The 23,903-nt window shown below is 39.0% G+C and overlaps 3 protein-coding genes across 6 annotated transcripts; 2 read left to right on the top strand and 1 right to left on the bottom strand.

The window, feature by feature from the left end:
• Positions 1-942: 942 nt before the first annotated feature.
• Positions 943-3,979, top strand: LOC104442294 (transcription factor JUNGBRUNNEN 1). The gene is made up of 3 exons (XM_010055672.3): positions 943-1,325; positions 2,368-2,675; positions 3,284-3,979. Exons 1-3 carry the CDS (start codon positions 1,106-1,108, stop codon positions 3,692-3,694), a joined length of 939 nt encoding a protein of 312 aa, XP_010053974.1. The 5' UTR covers positions 943-1,105; the 3' UTR covers positions 3,695-3,979.
• Positions 3,980-6,773: 2,794 nt separating this feature from the next.
• On the bottom strand, positions 6,774-11,917 carry LOC104442285 (switch-associated protein 70). 2 transcript variants are annotated; one of them, XM_018876261.2, is made up of 10 exons: positions 11,726-11,917; positions 11,490-11,597; positions 10,424-10,485; positions 10,251-10,334; positions 10,104-10,135; positions 9,895-9,976; positions 8,912-9,140; positions 8,286-8,525; positions 7,793-8,085; positions 6,774-7,517 (listed from the first exon to the last, which is right to left on the bottom strand). In XM_018876261.2, the coding sequence occupies exons 1-10, from the start codon at positions 11,747-11,749 to the stop codon at positions 7,154-7,156; spliced, it is 1,518 nt and encodes a 505-aa protein (XP_018731806.1). In that variant the 5' UTR covers positions 11,750-11,917; the 3' UTR covers positions 6,774-7,153. The 2 variants fall into 2 exon arrangements, with proteins under 2 accessions (XP_018731806.1, XP_010053962.1); XM_010055660.3 differs by having other exon boundaries at positions 8,286-8,513; positions 11,726-11,915.
• Positions 11,918-13,047: 1,130 nt separating this feature from the next.
• Positions 13,048-23,803, top strand: LOC104442267 (anaphase-promoting complex subunit 5). Of its 3 annotated transcripts, XM_018876256.2 has the most exons (21): positions 13,048-13,388; positions 13,544-13,703; positions 14,321-14,442; positions 14,618-14,864; positions 15,527-15,704; positions 15,798-15,876; positions 15,977-16,062; positions 16,586-16,715; positions 16,869-16,901; positions 18,100-18,348; positions 18,621-18,698; positions 18,815-19,077; positions 20,312-20,371; positions 20,485-20,552; positions 21,178-21,283; positions 21,358-21,499; positions 21,831-21,929; positions 22,145-22,409; positions 22,757-22,824; positions 23,386-23,554; positions 23,587-23,803. In XM_018876256.2, the coding sequence occupies exons 1-20, from the start codon at positions 13,218-13,220 to the stop codon at positions 23,539-23,541; spliced, it is 2,760 nt and encodes a 919-aa protein (XP_018731801.1). In that variant the 5' UTR covers positions 13,048-13,217; the 3' UTR covers positions 23,542-23,554; positions 23,587-23,803. The 3 variants fall into 3 exon arrangements, with proteins under 3 accessions (XP_018731801.1, XP_010053950.1, XP_010053933.1); XM_010055648.3 differs by having other exon boundaries at positions 15,533-15,704; positions 23,386-23,803; XM_010055631.3 differs by having other exon boundaries at positions 23,386-23,803.
• The last annotated feature ends 100 nt before the right edge of the window (positions 23,804-23,903 follow it).

Here is a 23,903-nt window from a genome sequence, read left to right as displayed (position 1 = left end):
AGATTAGGGGCGTTTTGAACATCTTTTTCGTTCTTTCTTTTTTAATTTTTTTTACGTGGGTGTGGAATTTCATTTCAGAAGCGACATGATTAGTGTTTCCTCTAGATCTAATCTGATTGAAGAGGTAAAATAATCATGTTACGAAAGCTTAATCGTCAGATATGTTAAACCAACAGAGAGAGCTTCCCCCTCCCTTTTTTTCTCTCCCTCCTTTGAAACTGTCCAAATGAAAAGGACAAAAACAAGTGGAGCTCAGCCTGAATAAGTCAAACGATCAGGGCCGCTCAGGTTGACTTTACCCAGTTGATTTACGCAATGAACGATAAAAACTCCAAGAAATTCAGGAAATATCCCTTTGCATCAGGTTTTTCACCAGACATACACGATCTTGAAGTGAACATGTTGATAGAGTTACTATCTAGCACGCGGTAGGTGGTCCTAAACTTCATTTGGTAGATCAATCACAATATAAGCAAAAACAAATAATTTACCATATTTCGTTTACTTAAAAAGTCATAGCTATATGAATAATAAACTTGTCTTACTGTGATTAATCGTGCTTATCACATCAGTAGTAGCATGGCTTTCTATTTTATTCTCTCTCTTGCCTTCGACCATTCTTGATGGAACAGTAAGGATCACATTCGTAATTTCTTTATTCAAGTTTTAAGTAGGATATTAGATGATTATTGAGAACTATTTCAATGAATTGGGACAGGTTAAATTTGGGAGAGACGACGCGAGTCTAGCATGTGTATTTATGAGAAACAAAGAAAACCAGTAATTGGGTAGATCAGTTGATCACGTCAGCCATAGAATAAGCCCAGCCAACTGATTTTCTTTTCCTTTGGAAATGAAGAACTTTCTCATGGGCGATGGCGACTCCATGATCATTTAATGGTTTATATTAATAATCAAAGTCCGTTCTTGACCAAAGGCAAACCACATGATCTCTCTCATATGCAAAAATCCTCATCTCCCATACGCCCTATAAGAAGCTCCTGCTTCGAGACCTGTATGATGAGTTAGTGCACTCCGAAGAGACAACAAAGAATAAGAGAGAGAATTAAGGGAGGGAGGGAGGAAGAGGGAGAGGGAGATAGATATGGAGATTATGCAAAAAAAGAGCATAAGTGAGTGCAGTGGAGAGAGGATTATGGAGGATGAAGATGGAGGCGGGACGGCCCTTCCAGGTTTCCGGTTTCACCCAACGGACGAAGAGCTCGTTGCGTTTTACCTCAAGAGGAAAGTGGAGAATAAGCCGCTCAGCATCGAGCTCATCAAGCATGTCGATATCTACAAGTACGACCCTTGGGATCTTCCAAGTAAGTTTCTTTTTCGCATTCATTCGTTTTCTTCTTTATACAGTTTGTGTGTTTCATCCCGAATTGATCGGAAAAATCATCTTTCTAATCATATCATCAACGACCTCAATATGTCGTATCTTGATTTTCTCCAGTAACCCTACAGCTCATCGTATGTACCCTTTAAGTGAATCGACCCAGGAAAGTAGAGTTAGAGAAAAGATCAAAAGAAGAAATTTTTTTGGTTTCGATATGCATAGATGAGCACATGTCAGTTGGTCAGTTTGAGCTGAGAATCTGTCTGAACAACCGAAGGATTAATATTCATTAGAGTACCTTATGATAGAGGTGTTTTCATCATGAAAGCTAGCTACTTATTTAGCCGGCGACGATGGACGACACACAAGATGGTCAGAAGAATTCTATTACTACTTGCTTGCTCAGCAGAAAAAGAGAACTGGTTTTTAATCCCTGTACGCGAAAACTTACGGGATCACTAGCTATATCCATGTATAAGTATATTAGCCATTGCCTAGAGGTTTGATCATCAGATGGTTCTTCTCAGACAGATCCCTCCCTACCCAATACGTAATAACCTTGACGAAACCGTGAATAGCAAGTGAAAGAACCACAGTATGATCACTAAACACCTTGGACTTTTTCTTCCAATTGCAGTGCACTTGTATGTCCTCCAATATCAAAAAGGTCGAGAGATATTTCTCCTGCACTAGATCGAGAAAATTATTACCTTATTCCGCTGCTTGAGTTACATAAGCCCTATAAGATTTGGAAAACGAAAATTTCTGGAGCCGAATGAACAGTAAGTTAAATCGCCTGATAAAATGAAAAGCTATATGGTCTCCTTCTCTTCGAAAGTATGATGATTATTGCCGGTAAACAAGAAAATGGGACTTCTTTTCTATTTTCGCAGTGAAAAATACATACGTACGCATGTATATATTTATATTTAGAGCTCTACCTAATACTGAGTGTGTGGACTATATTGAAAGTTTCAAACTTGTATATCACTAAAGTTCACTATCATATTGTGAAAACTTTGAAGAAGTAAGCACCGTTGGGGAGAAAGAATGGTACTTCTTCTGCATGAGAGGGAGAAAGTACAGGAACAGCATAAGGCCCAACCGTGTCACAGGGTCCGGGTTTTGGAAAGCCACCGGCATTGACAAGCAGATACACGCGGCCAAAGAGCCCCACGACTGCATTGGCCTCAAGAAGTCCTTGGTCTACTACTGTGGAAGCGCCGGAAAAGGCACGAAGACCGACTGGATGATGCATGAGTTCCGGCTCCCGCCATCGGGGAAAACCGCCCATGATAGTCTCCCCTCAGACAAGAGCACTGCTCAAGAAGCGGTAAGAATTCTCACTTCATCTATTTTCACGGTGGTGTTGCTCGACATTCTAGATTATGTCTACGAGAGTTTTGCAAAGATCGTCTACGCTGTTGCAGGGGAATGATGAGGAGAAACATGATCATCATTTATTTTCTATCCAAAGTTACTGCTCTTTTTCATCAGATTTTTCGTGTTAAGTGTTTCTGGGTATTTCTTTTTCTCTTCTTTCTAAGTCTTTAGCTCACTTCTGTAAGAAAATGCTCAAATCAATAACAACCTGTCACTAAGTTCCACCTTAGACAGCGCCATGAGATTTATCAAATAAACAGCAATCTTCCTTGTACACTCCAGATGAATGTCAAACGTTATCAGATTGAAAGGTCGTCTTCTTGCTCTTTTTCTAATCGATAAATTGGTCAAATATATCATGGTACGGATGTGAACGGGTCTTCTCCAGAATAATATATTCCATAGATCGGCATACAATCTTGAAATTTCTAAAATGAGTTCATACACCATCTTACGAAAATTTGATATTCATGTTCTTACTGTGTCTGACTTTCGATACCCCACCCCCCCCAAAAAAAAACACTTAATTTGATTTTCCTTCTTTGGTGGGCTTCGTAGGAGGTCTGGACGCTATGCAGGATTTTCAAGAGAATCCCATCACACAGAAAGTACACGCCGAACTTGAAAGAGCACATCACCACCCTCAAGCAGAACCCGACTGACTCAAGCTCTAACACAAGCAGCTTCGAAACTGAATCAGCTGAGCAGTACGTGAGCTTTGGGGATTCGGCCGTCGTCGCCCACAATGAGATGAAGCCGGTCATCCTGGACCGTTTTGACGACCGGAACTACCTGCTCTTTGCTCAATTGAACTCGATATCTCAGGCGCCCTTAGCAGCACCGGGCTACTCCGGACTCTGGAATCTGCATGGAGAGGACCTTCTCATGCACGGGAACTGCTGGGACGAGCTAAGGTCAGTAGTTGAGCGAGTCGCCATCAATCCTTGCCAAGCTTTCGACCAGAGATAAATGCGAAAGCAACATCTCTTCATCAATCGAGCTGGTACGCCCTTCTCTCGGGAGAGGGGGGGATCATATATATCTGTGAATCTGCCAAATAAAAAAGGCTTCCGTTAGGCGGCCTTGATATGGTTTCCGCCAATATCATGGATAAGTAGGCATACACTGTGTAAAGGCTCTAACTTCCTCACAACATAAAGCCACGATTGATCTGTATTGTTTGATGTGTCTGTAGATAGGAGGGAACGAACTTATACTGATCAAAGCTTCTAGTTTACAGCATTATTCGATCGATGGCTCTTCTAGTTTCGCATTTTCAATTATGAGTTTAGCCGCTTCATTTCATATGTTTTGAGAGAGAGAGAGAGAGAGAGATTAATAGACTCGATCGATTTCGTCTCGATACAAAGGACACGCTATTCTACAATGTTCTTCGCATTGGGTGGCTGAGACTCGGTACGAAGGAAAAAAATCACAAAGCAAATATCGAGAAATGACCTCAGCTGCAGACGCAACGAGAGAGAACCACTCATTCAGGTGCGAATTGAATCTCAGTCAATCGAATGCTTTCTATTTCTTCCTTCACTAGAAAAATGTCACAGCTATTTGGCAAACCCCTTGACTTGGGTAACCCTCTCTCATTTGCTTGAATTATCGTTCATTGAACTTGCTCGATACCGATGTCTAAGCAATACAGCACAAGTCACCAAACATTTGCCGAAAGTCATGGCAAGCAAGGGCCCTACACGCTTACAGCAGCGGTTCTTCTGTAATTTTCGTGTTCACATTCAGAAAAGCAAGTCCTGTTGCGCTTGGTCATCCAACACTAAAGTGACTAAACACGCACATATTTCTCCCAGCTGACGTTTGGCGTTCTCCGCAGCGCTAATCTCTCCTGCAAGAAGCGCTGCCGACATCAGGCGAGGTGGGGGGTTGTCGTGAGACGGACATTGTATGGGTTTCTAGCCTTTAAGTATCCTTTCTACTTTCAGATGATCAAGGAACGGGGTTGTCTGCTAACAATGTTGTCATGAGATAGACAACATTGTCGAGAAACTGGAACCCCAGCAAAAGCCGAAGTTGCTCAAACGAATATCATCATGATCAAGAAGAAGGGTAGCCTAGCGATGAAGGCAAGAAAAGTACCAAAAAAGTCTTATACTTATTGCATCGATACCAATTCAGTTCTAAACTTTCAATTAGAGTTCTAAATATTTTCATATTGATACAGATTCAATTCATTTGGCTAAACGCTAGTTGTTTTACATAGCATGATCATTGCCATCGATTGCCATAGGCAAGGGTTGACGAGGGCGTCACGACCCTCCCTAGATCTGGCAAGGGCAACAGACTCCACGAACTAGGTGAGGGAGGCCCTCGTAGGATTTGGCAATGGCTCAACCCTCGCTAGACTTGATAGGGGTGGCAAGGGTCAACTCTCACTAGATCCGATGAGGGCTGCCTCGCCCAGCCCAGGCGACAAGGGTCGAGCCCTTGCCGATTTGACAAGGGCCCCCTTTGCCCAAGCAACAAGGGTTGAGCCCTTGCTAGATTTGACGAGGGCCCCTCTCACCTAGGCCATGACGGTCATGCCCTTACCAAATTCAGCGAGGGCCGCAACATCCTAGCCAACTCTTGCCAATGGTTGGTCGTTAGTCATAGTTAGTATTGACCACAATCCAAAGGAGAAAAATAGGAAAAATAATAATAACAAATCAAAAAAATATTTTAAAAATATATAAAATTGTTTACGTTAGTTCTAGTCATATTACATAGGAAGGCCGGTGTTCATGTCAATAATTTCTAACTTACATCGGTTGAATGGACTAAATTGATATCAATGTGAAAATATTTAGAATTAAATTGGTTTAATTGAAAAATTTAGGATTGAATTGATACTAATATAATAGGTTTAAGATTTTATTTATTTATTTATTTTTACTTTTCTCCGATAAAGGGCCGACTTTGAATAACTTGACGTGGTAATGTGTTTGGTTGAATCACCATCAGGCGACAAAGCTAACGTAATTTGCGCAAACATTGAACAGACTACATCTTCTAAGGGAACTTTTCCGCCGCGATCGTAGTGGGCTCCTGAGAAGAGACCAATGCAAAACCAGCTAAGTCTATTTCCAATTTTCCTGGGCATCGGTTCTTTGAGAGGCTAGGGATTACTAAAATTCGGATTGGGATGGATCCTAGTTCGTTAAGCTAGGGACCACCCATACTCTTAGGAGCCTTTGAGTCGTGTCGGAGTGTCCAACACTTTCCGATACTTGGTCAATAGGTGTCGGAAATCCAACGCTTGATTAACTCTTCCAACACTTTGTAACACACAAGTCCGAAAATTCTAGTATGCGAGTTTATAATTCCGACACGTGACTTCGATACACATTGGGTCAAGTTTAGAAATCTTCAATGAATGATGGGTTAAAATGTATATATGTAAAAAAAATAAAAATAATAAAGAGAGCGGAGAAAAATTCAGTCTTCTTTTCTCTTTATACTTTCATTTTTCATGATACACAGTTTACTTCTCAAGTTTTTTTTTTTTTCCGACATGCAAATCTAGAATATGAATTACCTTTTTTTTTTCCTCCAAATTTTATAAGTTATTAGAATGGAGTTCAATTTCTCAAATTGAAATAAAAAATAATATTAACAAATAATAAATTAATATTTTAAGTATAAATTCATTTTGCGCTCTTTTATTTATTTATTTTAAATTTTGAATCAAATTAATTTAATTAAAATAACAATAAAATGATAGTTTATCATGTCTATATTTTTTTATATGCATTTAATATATAGCATATTCCAACATGCTAAAATTCTCTATTTTTTGAGAAATTTTTTCTATTTTTTGAAAAACTGCATTTCGGCAAACCATGTCGCGTGTTGTCGATATTACTTAGCTGTTAAGTGGCCTTTTGTAAACTTTAACTCTCGTGAATATTATCCACATGATCCTCAATAGAAAAAGAAATTCCCACACCCCCCAGCCGGGGCCGGCGCCCCTTTCTCTCTTCCTCTCTCTCAGCACGCCTTGTCATGGGGTATGCCAATCCTTCTTCTTAAACAGGTCTCATATACAAATTAACTCTCTGTACCTTAACTGGAAAAATCTGAAACACAAAGATACTAACTGTTTCAAGCAACCTCAAGACTGATTGAAAATTTTACATTCAGTTCAAATCATCTGCTCTACATGTACACAGTTGATCCCCAATTTACTCAGCAGAATACTCAGAATAGCCTCTGGTAGACATTCTTAAATACCAATGCTATGGGCAAAGTTAACAATTTCTAAAATTCCAGAACGGGAGAAAAGAATCAACTCCGAAAGATTCGATGTTCATGTTCTTCTCAAGCTTACCTTTTCAGGTAGATTGCCACTCCCCATGTTTACATTTCCTGAAGCTATTAATTGCTTTATTTGTTGAATCAGTCTCTTCACACGATCGAACATTAAGCCTGATGGTATGTGTTCTGTCCTTGCCCTTGATCATTATTAACTGGTTGACTAACAACAGGAATGTCCAAGCTCCGTCCTTCTGTCTGAGAAGCAACTTCTCTAACGTCAGATATCCTTGCTTCTGTAGCCTGAATATCATTCCACTCCCCATCGGCAATTGGCTGGAGATTTTGTTGATCACCAGTCACATGGATGACATTTTCTCCAGAAACCGATGCTGCGCGAGAGACACTGAGACATGCTTTATCCACATTCTCCTCCGAGGAGTCTACATGCTTCGTCAATGGAAGGGCACTTCCCATATCTGAGCAAGACTCGATTTTTTCCTCAAAAACCTGCTTTGTGTCCATGTGTTGTCTGTCCAAATAAAGCAAATCAATTCACCAATGGCGCCCTTAGATGAATGACAGCAACAAAATTATGATTTGCCATTAATAAGATAGAATTGATCTAATCATCACATAAGAAAGGGTTTCTACACCATTCTAACTATTCCTACTGCATCTCTGTTCAGATGAATTTACATGTATAGAATACAAATAGGTCAACATGAAAACCAGTTAAGAGATGCAATTAGGAAAACAACAGGGAATGATACTCTTCATGGGTGTCATCAAAAGTAAAGAATGTACCTTTGAAGCTGCGCTTGAAGGACATTCACATATTCAAGAAGCTCCTGTTTATCCTTAGTTGCAGCTGCCTCTTTCTGTGCAGCCTCCCTTATTTTAGCACCAGCATCTGACTCCGCAACTCTGGCCCTCTCCTCAGCCCTGACAACAGCTGCTTCCAAGATAACAGCACGCTCTCTAGCTTTTGCAATCTCAGAACGCCACAACTGTGCTTCCTGAAGAGCAGAATCTCTCTGCTTTATTAGTTGATCTCTTTCTCTGCTTAGAGCCATAATCTTTCCTTCAGACTCTTTCAACTACAAATACAAAGCTAAATACAGATTAGCTACAGACCAATTATTGGAAGGAGAACAAAACTCATATAGAGAAAGAACTCGGATATCTAATGCTAGATGGCGTTTCCATGTATCCTTTATAAGGTATTTGATGCCAAATAACCAATGTGTGATACACTCAGGGTGGTTGGACAACATCCAAGATATGAAAACTGAACTACCTTCAGTTTTGATGTTTCCACCCACTTCTCGTAATCTTTCGTCAAATGCTCAATTTCTACACAAGCAATTCTTCTTTGTTCATCCATCACGTGAGCTGCAGATGCCGCAGCCTCAGCTGCTTCAGCAGTCTCTGAAAGCTTCTCTGCTATTTCTTTAATAGTTGAATCCCGTGCTCGAACACTCCTGGCCAAATTTTGCAGTTCCTCATCCTTTACTCTAAGTGTCTCCTGCAAAATATTCTACCATTTATAATTCAACAAATACACCAGTAATGAAAAGACATGCGGACTACCATTGCCTGTCAAGCATGATAACTGCATGCAGATCTAAAAGTGAGACCATTTCCACCAGGCTGGGCTAAGTATAATCACTAATAGGATATATAATGCAAATTAATAACCCTTGAATGGGGCAAAAGTCCAATCTTTTTGCAGATAAACTCATTACGTGAAAGGAATGATGTATATTGACATTCCAAAGACAAAATCAACAAGATGTTCAACGCCCAAAGCGAGGAACAATTGAATATGAAGGGAAAGGATCTCGTCATGCCAACGAGTATTCACATAGAAAGCCCTTTCATCACTGCTTTAAGAGTAAGATAAGAGTAGTTCAAATTTTGTACCTTCATGATTGTCATATCATCTACTGGACCATCAATTGGCCTATTTATCATCATCCCCAGAGCATTTCTCATAGAAATCTGCATTGCCGCTTCAATTTCTTTGGAACATTCCTGTGCTGTTGAATTAGCTGCAGCAACTACAGTTGCAACTGTTCCTAATTTAGCAGAACCATTCCCACTTAAGGAATTTACAGCTTCTTTATGAGCCCTCAGGACCAACTGGGATGCACTGATTGTTGGAAGATGGAAAGAAAGAGAATCGTAAGTGATTGCCCCAGAGAGAGAGAGAGAGAGAGAGAGAGAGAGATTTTCCTCTTCTGGTATATATAGTGGTTGGTTCAGTTCATTTTTGCGTGCAAGTAAAAAAGTGAGAACTGTAACAACTGATATGGTCACACAGAAAGCTAAGCACTTCTTAGGTTATAATGAGAGGAAAAATTTAGCAACAGTGACGAATTAAATTGAGGAAAATGGAATATTGTGAAGAGACATCTACTGTGGCTTGAAAATAATTATACAAAGACATAGTGTGTACTCCACAAATAAATCTTCATCACAAAATAAATTCATAGACCGTGGTATGTAGTCAACAGAAAATCCATATCATGATGATCAAATTCATGGATATCAAAGCCTCCTGCCAAAACTATAGCAAAAATATAGTTTGACCTTAACTGATTATGAGAAATTTCTAATGATTTTAAGAGATGATATGTATACATTGGTGAAGATCTGCGATATTCAGTATTGAAAAGGAAATCTATATTAGGTCCACCGATGGTGGAGAACTCATTATTGCCAAAACAAATCTTTAGTTTTTCTTCCCTGATTCAGCTTTAAGATCAAACCACCAGAGTAACAGAGTTCCTGAACCCTTCGAAAACTTCCTTTACATGTAAATTTTCAAAAATCTCTGTGACAGATAACAATAAATGAGCCAATGTTTGTTAAGCTACGAAAACAGAATACAAGATTTAACTTACTGAAGAGTAGATACCCAGGCTCTGGCTGCACCAGGAGTTTCAGCACATAGAAAGTAATCTTTCTTTGTCGGAGTCCCAATGTCTAGGAAATAAGGTTAAGAAGCACACAGATTCATTGAAAACTGTATCCGAAACATATCAACTTGAAGAATTGCAATTGACAATAACAGGCTCACAGCCAGAAATTAAGTTCTGGGCCAAGAGGATACAGAAACAGCAGCCATCATACTTTGGCAATCCACTGAAACATAGATGAATAGAAGGTTTAAAAACCATAAATCATGAACCAAAGTTCAAATTAGCTCAATGAGAACAGAAATGTGGTGTAGAACAAGTTCTGAAAGAATAAATCTTACTGGAAGTTTACAGGAGACACTGCAATGGTGCTATTAGCATCAAATATTATGGTACCCTTCACAGCTAGCTCATTTCTCCTAATTCTGATACGAACAAACAACAAGAAATTTAAATGATAAATACAGACTTTTACAAATGAAAGCACAGAAAATTTCAGTTTAAAATGACTAACTTGTATTCCATTTTTCCAGTTGTTGGGTCGAGGATAACCCACCGCTCGTTCCACTTCCTTATCTATTAAGAAGAGAAAATCACATGCAGGATCTTTTAATCAGACAGATCATGTGCCAGGGAAAGGTAAAACTTTTTAAGTAGACACACTTTCATCAGTGGAGATGGTAAAACTGACAGTGGCCATGCCCTGGCTGATAATCTAATACCACTGCCACTAAGTAAGATGGATTTAAATTTTAAGCTGGAAGACCAGGTCTAAGTACCTTTCTTCTACTAGAGTCAAGTAAACTGTATAAAATACTTAAGCTAACTTCAAAGGCATTCAAAGTCGAAATGCAAAAAGCTAAATTTCTTGCCTGACAAGAAAAGAGATAGATCTCATTTCTCCCCTACAGCAACAGCCTCGGAGTAAAAAGAGGGGAGGACATCTATAGTTTGAGCTGTCACGTAAGTTGGCCGATAATAATCAAAACCTCTAAATTTCCATAATGCACCCGACTCCAGAAAATGGAAGTTATTTGATTTTTTAGAGAGGCATCAAAGTGGAGAATTTTTACTGCATCAATGAGTATATTTTATGTCTATAGCGAAGAGTTAGCAAACTTTTCAGTCACTTTATGACACAAAAGGTGAACTGGTTCTTACTCCTAATTCATCGGATAGAAAAACTGTCCCCCCAAACTACGAAACACTTTCCCTCTTCTATCCCATGCACAATCATCCTTCCGAATTCACCCCGAGAAATAATTCTTTGTCAAATCGTAAGCGAGCACGTGCCCTCCTCTAACTTGAACCACGTCCATATCTCTAATTCGAATCACACTCGCAAAATCAGAGGAACAAAGAACATGACACCGGCTTTTTTCCCGAAAATGCAATAGACACAATGCAATTCCCATTCGCGCAGTGATCAAGGAAGATCGAGGCGAAACCCCCGATTCGAATCGCTGCCGTACAGCAATGAGAACCTAAACCCAGGTGACATTTCAACAAAAACAATGACTAGATCGCGAAATCTCAGAGAGAGAGAGAGAGAGAGAGAGAGAGAGAGAACAAGAATTTACAGTTTCGGATCGCTTGAGGAGTGGGCCCTGCAGCAAGTTCCTGCCGGAACCGGACGCGAGCTGCCGCTTGATCTTGTCCAAGCTGTTCTCCGCATCCGCGGCCGCCGTCTGGAAACAACACCACGATTATCGCAAAATCTCCTTAGCTTCTTCTCTCTCCCCCATCCCCCCCCAAAAAAACAAAAATGAACGCACGCACGCGTGAGACTACGAGGTGGTAGTGCTGGGGAACTGACCGTAGAAGCGCCATTGGAGGCCATGGCGAAGCGGCGAGACGACGGAGGCTTCCCGGGGAGGCCGAATCAGCTGGAGAAATCGTCAGTTCTCCCCGTCGGTGCTGCGAGAGAGAGAGAGAGAGAGCGAGCGAGGTTCCTAGGCCTCCTTCGCTCCGACGAGGCTGTTAGGTTTTTTGATGGACTTGCAGGTGAAGATGGTGATGTCTTCCTTACGTTACTCTTGTCTCTCATTTTCCCTTTTTCGATTTATGTGTATTTTTTTTTATTTCTTTGCGCTTACGCCCCGGAAGTGTTTTTTTTTTTTTTTTCAATAAAGCCCCTGTGCTTTTAATTCATATCTAAGATAGACCCATCAAACGATGGGGTCGGCTCCGTGAAAACTCAAAACCGTGTCGGCTGTCATATCAATACCCCAGGTTCTAATTGTGTCCCAAAGAATTTTAAATCATGCTTGTCGTGATACCAAGATTTTGGAATTTTTTTTGTGTGTTAAATTCTAAAAACGTGATTAAATAAACCTAAACTTTTGTCGTATTGATATAAATTTGGGGTATTGGTGTACGGAAAGAAAATGTATGGGACATTATCTTATTATGAGAAAAAATTATGATTTTGGGTTGACAGATAATGTTTTTGTCATATTGGTACACGTTTTGAGATTTGATAATACAAAAAATGAATATCATAGTTGAAGATTTATAGTGGTATTTTCTCTAGAATATTTTGTAGTGCCTAAGTATTTTTCAAGTTTCCATGTGGCGCAATTGGGAGAGATAGAGATGATGGATTGCCCATGTTCTTGCGGTATAATAAATAGCCACTATAATGATATGGACTTTTTCCTTTAAAAATCATAATAATGAATTTTATAAATATTAAAAATAATTGTTTGTATTGCTTGAAATAACTAGTTAATAAAAAATATTTTCATTATCGATAATAATTTATGTTTAAAAAATTACATGGATGATGAAAATATTTTTCATTGATTCGTTTTTATATGCAATATAAACAATTATTTTGTAAAAAAATATTTTTAATATTTTTAAATTTTTTTGGGAAACAAACATATCGTAATAATGTCTGCCTCTTAAAATACAACCAGACGGTTGGATTAGTTAAGCGATCATTTCTATGTCATGTCCATTTTTCCATTTTACAAAGTCGACAGCCGGCCGGTCCGGTCCGGTCCGGTCCGGTCCAGTCTTGCGAGCAGAGCTGATGCGGGTGCCCGAAATGATCCGACCCGACCCGGATCCTGAGCCAACTTCCCGGTTCCTCTGTTTTTGAAAATCCCCCTAAAACCCTAAAATACCATTTCATCACCAACATCGTCGTCGGCAAATCCTGATCCGGCGACGCTCCTTCGCCGGAAAAACCTTCACCAACTTCTTCCTTCTCTCTCCTCAGGCGCGCCGGCATCGCCGCGATCGTCGCGGGCGTCGCGCGGCAGCGATCCGTAGCACCTGCGGATGCTCGCGTAGCGGCGGCGATGGCGGGGATACTGAAGGTGCCGGGCGCGTTCGACGTGACTCCGCACAAGGTGTCGCTCTGCATACTCCTGCAGGTCTACGCTTCTCCGAATCAATTGTTCGTGCCGTTCCCTTTCTCTTCCTTCGCTCAGCACAACCGCCTCGGCCTCTTCTTGCTGGCCCTCACCAAGGTACTCGTTCTCCTCTCCTCGAGCAGCTCCTAGGTCGAGCTTCTTATCCGCATTTCCAATTCGATGCGCTCAGGGATTGTTGCTCAGTTGGCTATCTCCTGTTGAGCTTTGTATGAGCTTGTTTTTACAGTTGGATGTGTGATTCCATGATGCAGTCGTGTGACGATATTTTGGAGCCAAAGTTGCATGAGCTGATAAATCAATCGAGGGAAATCGGAAGCTCTTCCATCGATTGGTTAGCTGACCACTTAATCAGTAGGCTGTCCTCTCTGTCTTCTCCAGATGATCTATTTAACCTTTTCACGGAAATGCGAGGTCAGTTTAGTTAATTCGCTTTTGTGTATTGTTATTCATTTCTCTCTGTGTTTGCACAATGAGTGTGATGCCTGGTGAGTTAGCTCCTGCGAACATTCGAGGGCGGGGGGGGTGGGGTTAACGTGCTGCTTCATTGTCGTCTTGCACCTCCTTACCTATCTTTCACTTTGTTAAGTAATGATAGCTCATGAGTAATGCTAAAGCGAAGCCTAAGAACACAGAAAAAGAGGGAAGCTAAGAGGCAATTAGAAATCCCAATCCTGCCTAGTCTTGTGGGCAATATCCTTCAACTCTTTGCTGAGCATTTTTCATTTTCCTAATTTGTTTTATGCTTAAATTGAAGACAAGCATATCATCCTTGAATAATGGATTCTACAAATATCATAAATACTTTGAACATTTTAAAGTAGTCTAAATGGTTGTCGATCTTGCTGAAAGTGGCTCATTTAGTGGACACTGAATCGTTACTTAGGAAATTCTTACTTTATCTTTTTATCTTCACAGTTCGGTTCTTGACATGTTGCATTGTTCTCTCATGAACTAGTTCTAATGATTCAATTTTCTGCAAGAGCACGAGTTAAATTTTAAGTCTTAACATTATGGGAAATATTACCCAGGAGTCCTTGCTGGCCAAGATGCTGGCATTGTTGAAGATGACCAGATTATATTGGACCCAAATAGCAACCTTGGAATATTTCTTCGCCGCTGCATACTTGCATTTAATCTCCTTTCCTTTGAGGTACTCTTGTTTCCCTCCTTTAGAACTCCTAAATTCTCATTTTCTCACTTTCTTGTACCTGCAAGCACGTGAATCCCCAAAATATTGTTTTTCACATGGGGTAAAAGAAGATCAGTCTGAAAATCTCATCTGAGTAATTATTGTAAATTTGAAAAGAGAAATGTTAAATATGCAGGGTGTTTGCCATCTTTTGACCAATATTGCTTCATACTGTAAAGAAGTCCTATCAAGCCGTGCTCCTCATGAGGCCCACTTAGATGGTTCTGGTGTTAATCTTATGGAAGCATCAGAGTACGAAAATATGGACCTCGAAAATTTGGTTTTTGAGAAAGTTACTGAAGAAATCGAGGCTAAGAAGAAGGCTGGAGAGCGGATTCCTTTTCACCTTCATGTGCCCACTCCAATCTTTGGTTTGGTTGAAGGTAACTTTAACTTAAAAGAATCCTCCAATAATAGTTCCTTCCTTTTACAGCAATACTATTTCAGATGTTTGCATGTAATTTAAGAGAGTATTCTGAATGATGATGAATGCTTCAGGTGGCAAACCTTTTGTAATTGCTTGTGAATGTGGGTAGAATGGCAAAATGAGAAGTAATTTTTGACCAGATCATTTTTGACAGTGCAATAGAACTATAAAATTTGTAAAGCATTTCATGCATGCAAGTTGTTAAATGCTTTCTGAGAGAGCACCTCTAAGAGTACCAGCTGTCTTGATAATTATGGGTGTAGTGCACCTTGGTATCGGTGCTCAATTATTTACATAGCATCTTAAGATGCTGAAGACTTTTGAATAAGGCTATGGTAGGAAATACATTTTGAAGGTCATTACATGGTATTATTGCTATTAACAAAAATTTAGAATCTTCAAATTTCTGAAAGCACCACTTATCAGAGTCTTGGCTTTGTTTTTGCTTGCCTAAGCCAATAGAGATTACATGAGATCAGGTCATGGTTTGGAGTCACCTTATGGGAAGAAAAGGTGTATTTTTTTTTCTAGTGCTATTGCTCCACTGTTTATTATTAGTTGAAGACCTGTCCACCCAGAAGGGTTGCAAGCTAGTAACAGCTTATTGGTAACCTCAAGATACAGATATTGAACTCTCAGCCAAACCAACGTTTAAACAGAGCACAAAAGGGAAAGAGGCTATTTCCTATGCAATGACACTTGATGGTTCATCTGGGGCTGTTGATCATGGCTTTTTCCTGCGTTCAAATTGGCAAATACAAGGATACCTGCTAGAGCAAACAGATGCAATTGAGAAGTAATTCTTTCCTATTTTTCCTTTATTTTTATTTCTATCTTTTGTGTTTCTAAACAAGAGTGCACATGATTTTGTATTTTATCTCAATGACAGGCATGGTAGCTCTTTCCCTTTAAACGCTTTAGAGTTCATGCTTGGGCAACTTCAAAAGTTGGCACCTGAATTGCATCGTGTGAGTTGTATGTTGTTTATTATATCCTTTTGACCTTTTCTTTAAAGTTGTTGACTTCTATGCTGGAAGCTGAAGTATTTGGTGGTGGCTTTGGTTTCAGGTACACTTTTTGCGATACCTAAACAGCTTATACCATGACGACTATGCCTCTGCTTTGGAGAATCTGCATAAATATTTTGATTATAGGTAAATATTGATGTATTAAATGATGATGCTATGGTACTTCAGTTGTTGTGAAGTCTAGTCCTTGCATAACCTGCATGAGATTTCTCGTCTCTGTTAAGTATTTGTTACTCCATCCTGAAATTTTAGTTGTAATTGGAAACTTCATGGCTGAACGCATAAAAAAATAGACTTAATGACGATGATTATTTTTATTCTATTTTTGGAATAGTAAGAAGCTAAAAAGGCAACTAATTTAGTATAAACTCAGGCTTTGAAACAATAATTTGATGTCCAGTTGTATTTTCGAGCACTCCTGAAAATTGCTTCCTGAAGTGATTGATACAAAGTGAATCGATCACTTCAGATTCAGGACTTATGGATTGTCATAATTGTGAGCTAGCATCCCATTTGGAATTTTGAGTATCTTAAGTTATTATTCTGTCAAACTTTGGATTCCCGTGTATCTATCCTGAAGCTTCTCCTGACAATTTGGTAGTAAATGATCTCTGACAATATGCTAATTTAAATGTTGTCGACATAAAAGTGCAGGGATAGAAGGATTTGATGGTATTCCTCCCTCATCTGGCTTCAATAATTCTGGAAGATATGAGATTGCTTTATTATGTTCAGGGATGTTGCATTTTCACTTTGGTCATCCTAAGCAAGCTGTGGAGGTAAGAACTGGAGAGCAGTCTGATTAATATGATCCATGAAAAACAGCAACCGACTCTGTTTCCCCGTTTTCCTCGAGTCAGATTCAATCAGGTTCAGCATCCTTTTTCATGCTTTAATAAGAAGAATTTTTTTTTTCTCTTTTTGGTGTTTAGGCTTTGACTGAAGCAGTTCGTGTCTCCCAACAGGTAATCCATAATCTCATCCCTCAATACAAATTTGCCATTCATTTCATGTTCTTTTCTGCTTGAAGTTTCTCTTTGCTGTTATATAAATAGGAATAGTTGCTTGTTGACTGATCTTATCATCTGAACAGCACTTTCACTTTCAATATGGATTCAAAATTTGACGTGACTACCTAGTGGCAAGTACTTGAATATATTCTTCATTAAGAATGAATCAGATGTGTATCAGTGTAGCCAGATATCCCTTTGGGAAAATTAGTTATAGATGTGTCATGAGCATGTTGCAAGATAGATTGACCCAAACAATCCCTTGTAAGTTTGTCTTGTGATGATATAGTATTCATGGGATTTCTGAATATTTGGACTTATATTGTGGATTAACTGTGAAATAACTTGGAAGGAAAACTTGTCAACTGTTTAAGATTAGAGATCAGTAAGGCTACTTTCTTTCAAAAGTAGGCCTATTAGAGACTTATTTAGGCAAAATTTGGCACCAATTTTTGCCTGCATTGGAGATTAGTCAGTACTGTCCATGATGGAGCTTTAAGAGAACGATTTCAAAAGCTTCACATTTTTTTAAGAAGCTGAGCCTGGGTGTGATTTGTCATAATGGGGGGTGAGGAGAATGCATAGATTGACCAATCATCAATTGACCTCCCGGTCTATTATTTTCAGCTTGAGGAGATTACCTTATGTAAAAATTTAAGTTCATGTATCTTAAGATGAGAGGACTGCATCCTATTTGACTCCGAACCTTGGTTCATTTTCCACTTTGACAAGTATACTGTCAGAAAACATAATTCATCGACTGTTAAGGGTCTGAGATTAATTATTGCCATTGCTACTATAAAATAACAATATGCTACATCTAATGCACATTTGACCATCATTTAGGAAATTCTTCTTTCCTTTTCTCACACAATGCCTAAGGGGCACTGCAAAAGAACTAAACTGGGAAATTTTGGGTCTATAATTTAGATATAAGCTGGAAAAACAATAGCCTTCTTGGTTTTCGGACTGAATTATATATTTGTTTGCTGGAAGAAATAGTAGCGGTGTTTTTTATGGTAACTGTTGTTTTGCTCTAAGTTTGTTCATGGGCTAGCCTAAAAGAAACCATGTGGGTCTTTAGCACAAAGACACATTTTGAATTTGCAAATGTCACATCCTCACTGAGGTTAAATTTCTTTACCTTGTGCAGCACAGTAATGATACCTGTCTTGCCTACACTCTGGCAGCTATATGTAACTTGCTGTCTGAGATCGGTATATCAAATGCTAGTGGATTGCTTGGATCATCATATTCGCCTGTTGCCAACATGGGAACGTCATTATCAATCCACCAGCAGCTCTTTGTACTTTTGAAAGAATCTCTAAAGAGAGCTGAAAGCTTGAAGTTAAAACGACTGGTGGCTTCCAATCATCTTGCAATGGCTAAATTTCATTTAATGGTGAGATAAAAATTCATTTCTTGTATTGTTGTATGCATATCCTCTCTTTTAAGGAGAAAGGGCAATGATTGCTGAACTATGTAAAATGTCTGATGGGGTGTTTGAGTTAATGATACTGTTTTTTTACTAACTGAAGTTTTCATCAGTCAGTTCTTCAGTGGATTTCTTGTGTGCCTGCCACCCCCCGCCTCCCCGTGCGGGGGGGGGCGCGTGGATTTTTGAGAGGGTTTGACATATGTTGTAACCCTGTTGCTTTCTGGTTCAATGTGCAGCATGTACAAAGACCTGTGCTATCCTTTGGTCCCAAAGCTTCCATGAAGCTTATAACAAGCCCAATTAATGTTTGCAAGGTAATGTCTTTTAGTTTAGAATATGTGTTACTATTACCTGTTCATGAATCACAAGCTTTTGTTTACCTTGTAATTTGCTTAATTCTGCTTCCTGCTTCCTCCAATTCTTATTGCAGGAACTGAGATTAAGTTCTAATTTGATTAGTGACTTTGACATTGAAAGTTCCATGATGATAACTGACGGTTCATTGAGCACTACTTGGCTTAAGAATTTACACAGACAAAGAGGTTCATCAGTAATTTTTGAAGAAACTGAACCTGGGAATAGATCTAACGCTTCCAGTTTCTTTTCTCAACCTAATTCTATTCCTGGATCTGTGTCCCAACTGGTTGGTGCTTCATATTTGCTCCGTGCCACAGCATGGGAAATGTATGGCAGGTAATATTTCGTTCAGAGGTTAAGTTGCCGGAACAAATGGTTTAAAGAACTGTGTATGGTTGAGCCTGTTGATTATATTTGGTAAATCCGATGTTTATGGTTAATAGAATGTCCTTATTTATTAGCTTTTCTCTTTTTGAGCTATGAAATAGAGCATCTTAGTACTATTGCGTTAAGCCAATCATGTGCAGATGTAATCATTTGAGTATCTCTCTCTTGTGATCTAATTCTTAATAGCACATTTTGTGAGCTTTACCTCAGGAAGCACTAATTAAATGTTTGAATTGATTTGTCCATTGTCAAGTTATAAAGTATGTCTAGGTTTTTCTATTTTCATGATTGCTTAGGAGGTTTTCTCCCTCTATGTCAAGCATATACTGAGTGGTGCAAATGTCTGGTGCCATTTTTTTTTCTCAAGGATAAAGAGGGCATTGAGTAGGCATTCATCCATCTTGGTTCGTATTTAAATGGATATTCCAGATTATATGGGTTCTAAATCTGTGTTTTTGTTAGATTTTGTTTTGTTGTATCATGTTTGCATAACTCAGTCTTTGAGTCATGCTGTTATTAATGTATAAAGCATACAATGAGGGCCCAGCCCAATTTTGTCTTTAATCAATTTAAGCAATTATTTAAGCATATTGAGTCCTCTCTGCAATGAGATCATTGCATCCGCAATTGCCTAGACATATTGCAGAGGTTTCTGTGGAATTCCCTATCGGTTGTATTTTAATGAGGAACTTTTTAAATCTGTCATTGAAAATTTTTACTAGACATTAGATTTTTCTGTTGGAGATATAGTTTAGAACAAGGACTTTGCTTCTCTGTTAGTGAAATATGGTAGATAATTTTATGCTTGATGATGAAATATTATCGTTGCTGTCTGTGTGACTTAATGAAGAAAGGAGAGAAGTTCTTTTAACTGAAAGCTTTACACTGTTAAAGATATTGGTTGTTTACAGTAGTTTATCGTCTGTGAACTCATGCAACAGTAGAAACTTCTCTTGCATCAAAACTTGCTTGAAATCTGATTAGTTCTACTTTTGGGAAGAGTGTGTTAAACTGCATAGGCTGCACATGCATCTTATCTTCTAGTCAACTCTTCATTGATCGATTGAATTTTTAGTTAATTTTATCATTGATACAAATGTCATGTTCATTGAATTATTAAAAAGGAATTTTCGTCGGGCATTCTATTTCTAATTTAGATGCCTCACCTTTGTAATGCCTGCAGTGCACCACTTGCTCGAATGAATGCTTTGGTTTATGCGACTTGCTTTGCAGATTGTGCCAGGTAAGTTTTACATCTCTGATACATATATGTCCTTATGTGTCACTCTTCTATAGGCCTTTTCTTAATATCCACGCTTATTTGACCTAAGGTTGCTACACTATTCATGTTTGCAGTTCAGTTGATGCAGCAGTGGCTTATGGAAAGCTTATTCAGTATTTAGCAGCATACAAAGGATATAAAGGTTGGGTTAAAAGATCTAGAGCCACTATAGGATTCTGTCCTTTTTCTCAGATAATTTTCTTTGAGGGACTCTGCTATTTGCCTGTTTCTTTCTGAAGGTCTTAAACAGGAAGTTGGTAGGCTCTATGAGAGTTCATAGGAATTTTGTTGCCAGGCCATGAATACTTCTTGATCTGTTAGCTTCTCCATCCTTTTCTTCTAGATTTGAATTTTCTTTATGTTTAGGGTAGTGGTTGCTTTCTGATTATTGATGTGGTGCCAACTAGAGGGCTTGATTAGATTTTAGTTAGATAAGGTTTTGCAATTTGGTGAAGTTTTACATTTAAATGCTAACTGTACTTTTTACCTTTATTTTCTATTTGCTCTTTTACATGCAAGATCTTCATAATATGGAGAGTGAAGATTGGAGAAAATTTGACTTTGATTCCATGTTTCTTTTCAGCAAAATTGCTGTTCTTGTCAAATCCTTTCTGTTTCTGTAAAATTTTCCCCTGTCCTGAAATTTTTATCTACAGTTTAGTCCTTTCTAATCTTCTCATCGATGCACAGGAAGATATCCTATGTGTTTGCTTGTATAGACTCTTCATGTCACCGTCCTTAATGATTTTTTTTTTATTATCTTTTAGCTGCTTTTGCTGCTCTTAAGACCGTGGAGGAGAAATTTATATCAGTTTCAAAATCACAAATTATGGTATTGAAACTGCAGCTACTTCACGAGCGCGCTTTACATCGGTATGTGTGCTTTTGAAACCTAACTCAACCTCTAGTTGTTAAAAATTGACATTATCAAATTACTCATGATGCAGTGGACACTCGAAGTTGGCCCAACAAATATGTGATGAGCTTGCAGTCCTTTCATCGCCCGTCACAGGTGTTGACATGGATTTGAAGGCAGAAGCTAGTTTTCGTCATGCCCGTACTTTGCTTGCTGCCAAGCAGTTCAGTGAGGTCTCGACATATTTAAACTTCTTATTTCCACTGAGTGATATTTATATAGGGCGTTACGTGAATACATATGGACACAGTTTACCTACCTCACCATTTTCATTGAGCATCTATGAGTTGGATATAAATTAACAGAGAAGGAGCCATGACATTTGCCAGTCCACTTTTGCCATTTGGTTTCCTTCGTTATCTGCCAAAAGTCTTTTCATACTCTAGATGTAGTACTAATGTTTTCATGGTGTTGCCGTTAGTTTTAACTCTGGAAATGGAATAAAAGATGGATGTTTTATGTTTTTCATCTTGATAAATTGTTTTAATGTACTTGTCTTTGCAGGCTGCAGCTGTTGCGCACGCACTCTTCTGCATGTGTTATAAATTTAATCTGCGAGTGCAAGATGCCAGTACCCTCCTCTTGCTTGCTGAAATACACAAGGTACAGCAGTAAATAGCAATTCCAGCTTGCTTTATAGAGCGAGCGAGCTTTAGATTTCCTTTTTAAATAATTTCATGTCAATGTCGGCCCAAAAGTAGAAATTTTATGTCAGTCTATGTTTTAGAAACCAGTGTGTGCTGCTGAATGGAAAGAATGCCACTATTCCTTTTGATGTCCTCTTTTGTTTATTGACATTTAACTCTCTCTCTTATCAGAAATCAGGCAATGCTGTTTTAGGAATTCCATATGCATTGGCCAGCCTCTCGTTTTGCGAGTCTTTCAATCTAGATCTTCTAAAAGCTTCAGCTACTCTAACCCTGGCTGAGCTCTGGCTGTCTCTCGGATCAATCCATGCAAAAAGAGCCTTAACCCTCATACACTCTGCCCTTCCTATGATTCTTGGTCATGGAGGTTTGGAGCTTCGAGCTCGTGCACACATTGCAGAAGCAAAATGCCATCTGTCTGATGCTAGTTTTTCAGGTATTTACTGTTCTAATTGCTAATGATACCTTTGTAGTTCTTTGTGCTATGCCTTGTTAATGTGTCGCTTATGCTGCATTAGAAGATGATAAGGCATTGAGCACATTGACAACATTGAGCTCCATATCTATTAGCGCTGGCTGTTTTTTGAATGCATCCTTGAAAGAGGGTGCATTGGTACTATTTGTTCCTCTCATTACAAATATTTAATATGATACATCCCTTTAGTTAACTTCTTGCTGTGTGGCCTGGCGAGTGTTGTTATCTGTAGTCGCAGGGATTTATTACCGTTGCCGAGCACACCACAATTATGTGGCCCTTAACTTTTATTTTAATCCTGGTCGCAGTTCCTGAAACTTCGGGGGTCGTGCTGGATTCTCTAAGGCAAGCTTGTGATGAGCTTCAAATATTAGAGGTACGTCTACTCCTCGGAAGCGTGCTTATTACATTAGTTTCTTCAAGCCTAGCCGCAGAGCTCTTATATTCTATGGAAATTAGGGTCATGAAAATTCCATATATGAGGCATCTTGCCCCTTTGTCTCATATGGAAACCCCTATAATAAAGCCATGCAAATATCCTTACAAGAACTTCAGGAATGGTCATGACTCTTTTAACTTTTTGCTATCTGGACATAAAAAGGAAAAAGAAAAAGAATCCTACCTTTCAACAGTGACAAGCAATTTAACGTATGAATTTAGCCAAATTTCTGAATAAAATAATGCTCACGTTTTCCTTCCTGCAACGTTACAAAAAGAACAGAGCGAGTACCTGTACCATTTTAAATTGTCTGGCATAAAATCTTCTCGGATCTTAGTAAGCTTGCCAGTCTTCTCCCTTCTTCTCTTCATGTGCTGTGTATATTTAACTTTATTGTCTTATGCACTGGTGTCACAATTGAATAGGCACCGCATATGCTCTTGTGGGCACTGGTGAGAAATTGCCTACTCGATTAATTTATTGTATCATTGGATGCAGTATCATGAATTGGCAGCTGAAGCATTTTACCTAATGGCGATCACATTTGACAAAATGGGGCAACTAGAGGAGAGAGAGCAGGCTGCATCATCATTCCAGAAACACATTATGGCGCTTGAAAAGGTCACTGATGAGGAAGATCCTCTCTTAAAATGAGTGCAAAAAGAAACCGCAGTTGTGGCGTCGATGAGGAGAGGCGTCGATGAGGAGAAATATTTGATACAGTAGTAAGGTTGTATATTATCTGGATGATGTGAATAGCACATTTTCTCGTTCATCTTTTGTTTTGGCTTGCTTGTGTTTTTAAGTAGCTGTGGAACAAGCTCCATGAAGTGCACAGAGAATCATATTAAATATTGAAAACGTGATTGTACAGAAATTGCTTCATTTACCTAAAGAAAGGCTGAACCTTCTCTTCCCCGATCTCCTCTCACTCCCCACAATATATTCAGTCCCACCTCTCTCCCTCACAGTCACGGACACCATTTACAAACCAAAGCCACCAACCCCTTGCTTCC

This window comes from Eucalyptus grandis, chromosome 1, assembly GCF_016545825.1.
Source record: "Eucalyptus grandis isolate ANBG69807.140 chromosome 1, ASM1654582v1, whole genome shotgun sequence".
NCBI classification, from domain to species: Eukaryota; Viridiplantae; Streptophyta; class Magnoliopsida; order Myrtales; family Myrtaceae; genus Eucalyptus; species Eucalyptus grandis.
This window is presented reverse-complemented; position numbering and strand designations above follow the sequence as displayed.

Excerpts from the sequence above, each read along its gene's own strand:
- LOC104442294 (XM_010055672.3), top strand. The coding sequence starts at position 1,106 with ATGGAGATTATGCAAAAAAAGAGCATAAGTGAGTGCAGTGGAGAGAGG. Across the intron at positions 1,326-2,367 it reads CGACCCTTGGGATCTTCCAA|AAGTAAGCACCGTTGGGGAG; the intron begins GTAAGTTTCTTT and ends AAAACTTTGAAG. Across the intron at positions 2,676-3,283 it reads AGAGCACTGCTCAAGAAGCG|GAGGTCTGGACGCTATGCAG; the intron begins GTAAGAATTCTC and ends TGGGCTTCGTAG.
- LOC104442285 (XM_018876261.2), bottom strand. The coding sequence starts at position 11,749 with ATGGCCTCCAATGGCGCTTCTACG. Across the intron at positions 10,486-11,489 it reads TCCTCAAGCGATCCGAAACT|ATAAGGAAGTGGAACGAGCG; the intron begins GTAAATTCTTGT and ends TCTTCTTAATAG. Across the intron at positions 10,136-10,250 it reads GTGTCTCCTGTAAACTTCCA|TGGATTGCCAAAGTATGATG; the intron begins GTAAGATTTATT and ends TCTATGTTTCAG.
- LOC104442267 (XM_018876256.2), top strand. The coding sequence starts at position 13,218 with ATGGCGGGGATACTGAAGGTGCCGGGCGCGTTCGACGTGACTCCGCAC. Across the intron at positions 13,704-14,320 it reads CCTTTTCACGGAAATGCGAG|GAGTCCTTGCTGGCCAAGAT; the intron begins GTCAGTTTAGTT and ends AATATTACCCAG. Across the intron at positions 21,930-22,144 it reads TGCTTGCTGAAATACACAAG|AAATCAGGCAATGCTGTTTT; the intron begins GTACAGCAGTAA and ends CTCTCTTATCAG.